The sequence below is a fragment of the Nerophis ophidion genome, linkage group LG11, assembly GCF_033978795.1.
Source record: "Nerophis ophidion isolate RoL-2023_Sa linkage group LG11, RoL_Noph_v1.0, whole genome shotgun sequence".
In the NCBI taxonomy this organism is placed as follows: Eukaryota; Metazoa; Chordata; class Actinopteri; order Syngnathiformes; family Syngnathidae; genus Nerophis; species Nerophis ophidion.
Window position 1 is genome coordinate 43,169,478 of NC_084621.1, and position 10,050 is coordinate 43,179,527.

At 40.8% G+C, this 10,050-nt stretch overlaps 1 protein-coding gene across 1 annotated transcript in view; it reads left to right on the forward strand.

Moving 5' to 3' along the window:
- The window catches only part of LOC133562144 (zinc finger protein 665-like), a 21,296-nt gene extending 11,487 nt beyond the window's left edge, over window positions 1-9,809 (forward strand). The window contains exon 2 of the mRNA XM_061916056.1: window positions 4,374-9,809. Within this exon, the coding sequence (XP_061772040.1) occupies window positions 4,374-7,537 (3,164 nt within the window). The 3' untranslated portion in view covers window positions 7,538-9,809. The remainder of the gene's footprint in view (window positions 1-4,373) is intronic.
- The last annotated feature ends 241 nt before the right edge of the window (window positions 9,810-10,050 follow it).

Sequence of the window (10,050 nt, forward strand, 5' to 3'; positions counted from 1 at the left end):
AAAAAAATACAGGAATTCACATTGTAAGCATTTTAAAGAATTTATTTGTAAATTATGGTGGAAAATAAGTATTTGGTCAACCATTCAAAGCTCTCACTGATGGAAGGAGGTTTTGGCTCAAAATCTCACAATACATGGCCTTATGCATTCTTTCCTTAACACGGATCAATCGTCCTGTCCCCTTAGCAGAAAAACAGCCCCAAAGCATGATGTTTCCACCCTCCATGCTTCACAGTAGGTGTGGTGTTCTTGGGATGCAACTCAGTATTCTTCTTCTTCCAAACACGACGAGTTGAGTTTATACCAAAATACAGCAGAGGATTGGGAGAATTTTATGTGGTCAGATGAAACCAAAATAGAAGTTTTTGGTAAAAAAAAAAAAAAAATCTGATAGATCTATGGGTAAAAAGCAGAGCCTGGCGATGCATGCGCGTTTATCATAACTCTCTCGCTCTTTCTGTCTCTGCCCCTCCCTCACGAATATTGCTGCGTGCTCCACTTTTTTTTTTTTTAACCCCTTCTTAACCCTGAACGTACATTGAAAATACACGCAATCCTAACTTAAAATGCCGGACATTCGAGGCAATTAAGAAACTCAACCTGGACAGCTCCGCAAAACAGGACATATCCGGTGAAAAGAGGAGGTATAGTCAGCCTATCATAGCCCAGTCGTTGCTAGCATGCCGTGTGTTGTTGTTTTTTTGATTGTTTGAAACTTTTATTAGTAGATTGCACAGCACAGTACATATTCCGTACAATTGACCAGTAAATGGTAACACCCGAATAAGTGTTTCTACTTGTTTAAGTGGGGGTCCACGTAAATCAATTCATGGTGCCTCGGTGTGCATTGTTTAAACAACGTGCGGTGCACTACTTAATATGTCCGTGTCGTTCGGTACACCTCCGAACCGAACCGAACCGAAACCCAAGTACCGAAAGGGTTCAATACAAATACACGTACCGTTACACCCCTAATATGTATATATATATATATATATATATATATATCCATCCATCCATTTTCTACCGCTTATTCCCTTTTGGGGTATGATTTGAAGCGTCACCACCGCATTTAAGCAGCCTCTCCTCGGCGAGTCAGGCAGGGCTAAAGCAATAACAAATGTTTTTATAGCAGCAGATTTAAGTCCATATTGCATTAAAAACTAGATCTTGACCCACTTCTATTGTGGAAGAACAATGAGCCCATATATCCTCTTGCGGCCGGGTTAGCCAGGCTGGGGGGGGGAGTTAATCTGAGGCTGTGTTGACTTGAAATTGTTTAATGTTGCACTTTTTATATGTAGAAGAAAAGTTTTGTCATTTTTCTTTAATCTGAGCTACAACTTGAGGCAGTTTAATGTTGAAAAACGTGGACCTCGACTTAAACAAGTTGAAAATCTTATTGGGCTGTTACCATTTAGTGGTCAATTGTACGGACTATGTACTGTACTGTGCAATCTACTAATACAAGTCTCAATCAATCAATCAAAAAAAGCACTTTATACGTAGAAAGGTTTTGTTAAGAGACCATTTTGAGCCATATCTTATTTAGTTTTTAATTTATATATGATAACCACATTAACCCTGGCAATGGACCCTGTGTGTATATTTATGATATGCCATTGTTTACAAATTTGGTAAATAAATAACCAAGAAATGTATATTTTGTTGTTTTCTTACTGTACCGAAAGTTAACCGAACCGTGACCTCTAAACCGCGGTACGTACCGAACCAAAATTTTTGTGTAACGTTACACCCCTAATATATATATATATGTATATGTATGTATGTATGTTTATGTTTATGTATGTGTATGTAGGTAGGTGTGGGGAAAATCACAAGACTACTTCATCTCTACAGAACTGTTTCATGAGGGGTTCCCTCAATCATCAGGGGATTTTATTGGAAGCATTCACATACAATGGTTTATATAGGGCACAGAGTGGGTGGGTACAGGCAGGCGTAGGTTGTGGTGATTGGTAACACATGAGCCATGTGAATGCTTCCATTAAAATCTCCTGACGATTGGGGTAACCCCTCATGAAACAGTTCTGTAGAGATGAAGTAGTCTTGTGATTTTTCCCACACCTACATATTGCGCTCTACCACGGTATCGAGCACTATTCTCTGGATAATCCAATCAAGATAGATATATATATATATAAATTTATGTGTGTGTGTATATATAAATGTGTGTGTGTGTGTGTGTATATATATATATATATATGTATTAGGGGTGTAACAGTGCGGAGGAGTACCGAACGAGTTCCACACGAACATATGAAGTAGCCGCCAATGCTAAAGTCTTAACAAGCTGCTCAGCTTCGTTCTGCCTCTGTCTCCTACACAGCACCCTGCATTGTCCCTCCCACACAACCATCTGATTGGTTACAACAGTAGCGATAACAAACCAAACAGCAGTGCGTATTCAGAGCGCATCTAGTCAGGGCTTCAGCGTCGAGCAGATTGGTGTTTAGCGGGGGAACAACGGACTCTCCCCAAATTATACTAAACACTTCCAAGTCAACTACTTTCTAAACATCACTATGAGCCCGTTGACCTAGAAACAAACTACAGCTCAGCTCACTCGCAGTCCTGGCTTTAGGTGAAGGCTAGTTAGCTTTTAGTGTAACGTTAGCTAATTTTGCGGTGAGTGCGCGTGTGCGTGTGCGTGTGCGTGTGCGTGTGTGTGTGTGTGTGTGTGTGTGTGTGTGTGTGTGTGTGTTACGGACAGTGTTGATTGAGGTGTTTTGAAGCAGCAAAAAAGGACATTATGTTAAATGAAGTGTTTCTGTCTCTGATAGTGTATATAATAATGTAAGCGCATCAGGGATGGCATGGCGCAGTGGAAGAGTGGCCGTGCGCAACCCAAGGGTCCCAGGTTCCATCCCCACCTAGTACCAACCTCGTCACGTCCGTTGTGTCCTGAATGGCAGGGTCCCTGCTATCACATGTTGATACAAATATAACATTTACATAATAAAAAATCAACTACAGGCTTCCCCAATGCTGTAATAAATTAAGCATGATGAGTTGACTTGAAACTGTTTAATGTTACACTTTTTATATATAGAAGAAAAGTTGTGTCATTTTATTTCATCTAAGCAACAATTTAAGGCAGTTTAATGTGGATTAACATGGGCAGAATTACTATAGTGTTCCCAATGTTAAAAGAATCAAGCCATTGTTTACAAATTTGGTAAATAAATAACCAAAAAATGTATATTTTGTTGTTTTCTTACTGTACCGAAAATGAACCGAACCGTGACCTCTAAACAGAGGTACGTATCGAACCAAAATGTTTGTGTACCGTTACATTTTAGCTGCAACTAACAATTAATTTGCTAATCGATTAATATGTCGATTATTACTTTTGATTAATCGATTAATAATCGGATAAAAGAGACGAACTACACATCTATCATTTCCAATACTTTATTTAAAAAACAGCTTTAATTGCACCATGTCCTTTTGACTTGCCAAATAAAACAAGGCAAGTGTTACAAAAATATATTTTTTTTTATAAAGTGCACCATTGTCATGCACAATAGCAATAATTTTGCATAGGGGAATTTCAAACCTGGCTACTACCTATTCCAACCATTCTGCAATGTTGGATGCTGAATGTATTTCTTCTAGTGGCATGGTCGTAAGGCAGATTGATGCATATCAAATGTGTAAACTATATAATATTGTGTCTCCTGATGCACTTATGTTGTAGTTGTTTAAAAAAAAAAGCCTGATGTACGTCAAAATACCAATTATCAGCCCAGCCTATAATTGGTGGACTTCTATGATGTGGGGCAGCATCTCCATTACTGGAAAATAAGACTCGTCATTGGAGTCAATCTTAATGCAGAGTGATAACTAGATAAGATGTATCCGTCTATCTATCATATCTCCACAATCTGAAAGGTTATGTAGGGTCCATGCTTCCAGGCCAAGCATTCATCATCTGTAGAACATTGCCAGGAAAGAATAAGCGAACATCCCTCAGCAGACTTGCGCCAACTTAATTAGAAACAACCAGAATAAATTGTTTTCAGATTTGAATCAGAACAATGCTATTTTAATGACTGATAATTATCAGAGGGCTAATAATTTTAGCCATTGCATTTTGTTTCACTTTTTTCCTGTTTCAATTTTGCACATCAATAAAAATATATATTTTGTTCTTTTGTTCCTTGTACTAGTTGACACACACAAGCCATTAACACTTTGAGTCATGACTCGTTTCACTGAAAAAAGGGTATTTCATTTGATTTTAAGAAGGGGTCTCATAATTTTGACTTTAACTGTAAATGTTTGTGTTTTGTGTTGGTCGGTGTTGTATTTGCATGTTAAATGATATTAGCTCACTTTTTTTATTTTAGAGACTGCACAGACTGTGTGGCCAGAAACGTCCAATGAAACTCGTCCTGATGCAGAGGAAATTCAAGAGAAGGAAGATTCTTGTGTTGATCAGCCAAGCTCAGGAAAGGAAATATCCGAGAACCAAGTGGAAAATGTGGACTTGGATGGGGTTGAAGACAACGGCCAGCACACTGAGTTAGCATCAAAGGCAAAAAAGTGTCGTTTGGAGTGCAAAGAGTGTGGAAAGCGTTTCAACCGTCGTGAAATGTTCTACCTTCACCGCCACTATCATGCTCACAAGGATGAACTCATGCCTCTCACTTGTAAAGAATGCGGCCTATCATTTAGTGACCGCAGAAGCCTTATGAAACACAGACATGAACATAAAGAAAGGGAGGAGCCAAAGTATGAAGAGGAGAGTGGTTTTCAGTGTGCAGAATGTGAGAAGATTTTCTCTTCAGTGCGAAAGCTGCGGTCCCACAAATGCATCGAATCAGATGACAAGCCCTTCCGCTGTACACTGTGCCGTCAGGAGTTCCAATCAAAAGTGTCAATAACCAAGCACATGTTGAACCACTCGCTGGATGAAGGCTTTAAATGTAAAGAGTGTGGTAAACGCTTCCCAGAATACAGGATCATGCGTGTCCACCAACGATGTCACCCTAACTTTAAACCCTATGAATGCCCCGAGTGTGGCATGGTCTTTAAATACCAATCTGTCATGGAAGACCACCGTCGCAAGCACACTGACAAGCAACCCCCTCACCTGTGCAACATTTGCGGTAAGACTTTCAAGTACAGCGGTCTCTTTCAACAGCATCAGTATCTGCACACCGGTGAGAAGGCCTTCAGCTGTCCTGAATGTGGTAAAAAATTTGCTTTTGCTCAGAATGTGAAGGCACACTGTCGCCTGCACAGACTGTGCCAAACCAACCCACTTCCCTTTAGTAAGCAGCCCACCAAGCAGACCCCTGTGTCCGCACCGGTGCAAAGGAAAGAAAATGCACACCAGAGTGAAGAACCAAAACAAACTTTTAACTGTCCTCTTTGTCCCCAGACGTGCAGCACCCCGGCCAACCTGAGAGCCCACATGCTTATTCATGAGATGGAGTATGAGACACTGGAGAGAAGCACAGAGACGCCTCCAGGGGTTAAAAAGGTTTGGGACAAAGGGCACACCTGTCCACACTGTCCATCTACTTATCGTGATGAGATAAGTTTACGATTACACATTTTGAAAAGCCACAAGTATGTAGCACAAGATTCAGATAAAGTGGCTGCTGTCTCCTCCAAAGACTCAAAACCTCTAATCAGTGAAAATGCCCAAGCAAAATTAAAAAATGAAAGCTTAGCTATCAGGCCGTACAAGTGTCCTGAGTGTGAAAAAACATTCCGCCATCGCTCAGTGTTAGAATTGCACATGCGCATACATTCCAAGGATAAGCCATACCAATGCAACGTGTGTTTCAAAGGCTTCCGGTTCAGCAACTATTTGCAGCAGCATCTCGTTATCCACTCGGGCAAAAAGCCGCATAAATGTCCCGACTGTGGGAAGGATTTTGCCTTCTTGCAGAACATGAGAACCCATCAGAAGCTGCATCGGGAAAAACCCTTTCGTTGCACTGGTTGCAGCAAAGGCTACAGCAGTGACCTGCAACTGCAGCACCACATGCTCTCGCATAATGGCGAGAAGCCCCATAAATGCCACCTCTGTGAAAAAAGCTTTAGCCTGGCGTATCTGCTCCGCGATCACATAAACACTCACACAGGGGAGCGGCCCCATCACTGTGGTGAATGCAACAAATCCTTTTGTTGGTTGAGCAGCTTGCTAGTGCACCAGAAGATTCACTCTCGCAAGCGCCAAAGTCAGAGTCATTCTTTCACCACTGCTGGAAGAGTGAGAGGCAGAGGAAGGAGAGGGGGGAGGCTGACAAGTGGTTTGTCCAGACGGTTAGGGGGGCTCCTTTATGATGATCTGCATAGAGAGGCGGACCCAAAGTCACAATATTCCATGATGTCCTCTGATCAGGAATTGCTGATGAGGAATCGGGAGGAAGGATTGCTTTCTGACCTACACCAGACACGTGTTCAATGGACGGTAGACGGTGAAGAAGTGATACCTTTTCAGTCATCACAGCACTTGCAAGCGTTTGCCAGCCCACGACAAGAGAGACCCTCTGAATCTTCTGCACAGAAAAGATCCAGCCCCTCACGAGTGGATGAGCTGTCTGCGCCCAGAGCTTCTTTTTCTACTTCCTCTGGTTCTTTGCAAGTGGGCTCTGCTGGGTCATCTTCCTTCATGAATGGTGCTGTGTTGTGGAGTGTCCAACCTCCTCTTTTTGGTCAAGAGCTACAGTCACTTAAATTGTCCACAGCTCCGGCGCCAACACAAACACGGGAGACTTCCACGCAAGCACTATCGCTGACTGTTAACCAGCTTGAGAAGTCCCAGATAAATCCTGAGGCGGACAAACAGAGAGCTGAATGCATAGTAGGTGTACCAACTCCAGCTCAAATAGACCAAAACTGCCCCATGCCACTGTTGACTCCTGTTTCTCAAGGGGCAGTTGGCCCCTTGTGGGACATTCAAGGTCCACTGGGGATTTCAGGCAAAATAAACTTACCTGAGAAGCAGGCAACAGTAATGGCAGCAACTTGGACCAATATACAGAGTCAAAATGCCACACGGCATCTTCCCATCCCCTTCCATCCCTTTGGCCAGGGGATAGGCACTGCAGTCTGGGGCTTCCAAAATAATCCTTCTCTTCTCACTGGACAGCTCAAACCAGGGAGTGCACAGGAACTACAGCAGCAAACTTTGGTCGCTGGCAGTCAGATCATCCTCAATCAGCCAACCCCCTTCTTCTCACCACCACTCACCCCACTCTCTGCACTGGCTTTGTCTGGCACACACCCTCTTCACACTGTCGCCATCAATGCACTACAGAGACCACCCCACCCAAATATCTTCTTTACCCCACAGGGTGTCATGACCGAGAGGCCACCCATGCCACAAACCCTGCCCCTATCTCAGCTAACCTCACAGGCCGATCACAAACTCGGAGTTTCCCATTTGCCCTTTTCACCCGACCGACTCATGCAGTGCATGATATGCGGCATCTCTTTCCCACAGGAACTTGATCTACAAATGCATTACTTGCAACATGCACAAGGACAGATTTGACTTTTCTAGTTTTGATTTTTGTTTCAACTATTATTCTGACTCTCGCTTGTGCATTTTGAATGGGCATTGGATGTGAAGAACCTAAATTAAACTGCACACTTTTTTTATTTCACTCAGTTAGACTACAAATACCATTGGTTTAGATTATACTGTTGAGACTAAAGCTTTAAATAAACTGTAAAAAATGTTTTTAAAAAATCACAGAAACCTTTTTTTTCTCACTTTTTGAAATTAAATTAGTTTCAACTTTTGCTTTAGGTTGTCAGGATTATCCATATTATATCTTTAAAGCTGCAGTTATTTAAAATATAATATTTTAGAGTGTCAAAAGTTAACATTTTCTTAGTATTTGGTAGCAATGCCTAAAGTGTATGACTTGGGTCAAGAGTTTTGTTAATCTTTCCACAAGCAACTCACAAAAGTTTGCTGAACTTCAGCCCCATTCTCACGGACAGAACTGGTGTTGCGACATCAGGTTTCAAATCAAACCACAAATATCGGATTGAGTTTAGGGATTTAAGGTGACCATTCTAAAACATTACCTTTGCTGTCCTTAAGCCATTCTGTAACTTTGTCATGTATTTTTCCCTGTGTTACAGCAAAGATTAACCAACTCAGACCTGGACATTATTAATAGAATAATAAGAGTTAAGAGAAAGAATCATAAAACAGCTACACAAAACAACTACACTGTGAACGCACACGTCTGAAAACCAGAAATGTTGCAATACATATGTCATTATCCAAAGGAGGAGAGGAGTCTATGGCCTGAAACCTGTTTTAAAATGGTTTTATCACTATTTATGTGCCAAACTACATATTTTGTTATAAATTGTTAATGCAGGGCGCTGCAATGTATATCGCAATATGGTTTTTAGGCCACATTGCCCATCCATAGTTCTGGGAAGATATTTTATTTTTGTGGGACACATAATCTGTCTCCCCCCGCCACCCCAAAAGGGACAAGCGGTAGGAAATGGATGGATGGATGGATAATCTGTCTCATTCCTGAACAGTACAATGACTGGACATTCCCATATTTGTATTTGTAAATTGAACAGATGAATGTGGCACCTTCAAGTATCTGGAACGTGCACTTAAGAATAAGCTAGACTTGTGGAGCTCCACTGTTCTCTTCCTGTTATCTTGGCATCATTTTTAGATTTTCCCACCAAACAAGAAAGCAATGTGTTTGAGGTGTGGCCCTAAATTACATGCACACATGTACCTCCATTTAATCAAAGAAAATGCTTAAAAATATTATCTCTCTCATTATTGCAGCATTTATCAAATATGGTTTTACGAATGCAGCTGAGATGGGCTTCAGCACCCCCCTGACCTCAAAAGGGACAAGTGGTAGAAAATGGATGGATAGATGGGTTTTGCTAATTCTAACTGACCCAAAACATGAAAAGCTTAGTCTGATTTAAAGTAGGACTTAAAAATATTTGCCCTTTTTACAGTGTATGTTAGCTTCTGATTTCAATTCAGTATGTAGTAGTTTCACATTGTAGAATAATAATAATAATGATACGCAATTTCAACCTGAACCAGTGGGATTCTACACTGTATTTAATTTTATGTCAATGTTAGATTTACACATTTTTAACTTTGTTTTTTTCCATGTTCTAAATTGTTGTTCCCATGTACAGTATACAGTGTGCCTTTTAATGAGCAAAGTCTGTATGTCTGCTAAGGTTGGTATTCTATTTTCCCTAGTTCATACTCAGACTGAACAATGACTTCACTCTATAGAACTGTCCTCCATATACACTGAAAACATCATTATCGAACACATGTCCTCCATAGACACAGAAAACATCACTACCCTCTGAATTATCATGTTTAGGATTCAATGTTCATCATTGGTAACGTTCTCATGGTGAGTTGAGAAAACAAAGTATGCTAACACAGCTTTTGAATATCCAATCATACCAAAGTTCTTATTTTGAGTAATGTTTTTAGAAGTTACTTGATAAAAGTAGCAAGCAATTTATTCACCTCTCATTTACCATTTCAACAAGGAACAGCTATTGTTTCATACAAATAATGCAACTGATAAATATAATTTTCATAAATGCTGTATAAGTTTAAAGTACAACACTGTTAAACTACTGTTTGAACGGACACCCATCTAACACCACAAGATTAAAGAAGGTGAAAAATAGGACATGACGTGCTACCTCTGTCCTTTGTTTTTGCATTGAGTAAAAGTCTTCCTGTGATATCTTAACATTGAGTTGAATAAAATATGGGACGTTGTGGTACATAATAGTGAGTGGACAGCTTGACACTGTCTATATCTTCTGTTCTCTCTGTGTGTGCCAGAGTTTTCATCAACTTTGTACAACACCTCCCAAAAATGCACGTTAGACTAATTGAAGACTCAGAGTTTAAATTGTCCATAGGTGTGAATCCTGTTTTTTTTTCTATATGCCACCATGCAATTGACCAGTAACTAATCGAGGATGTACTGGGCCTCTTGCTCATATGCAGCTGGGATAGGCTCAGTC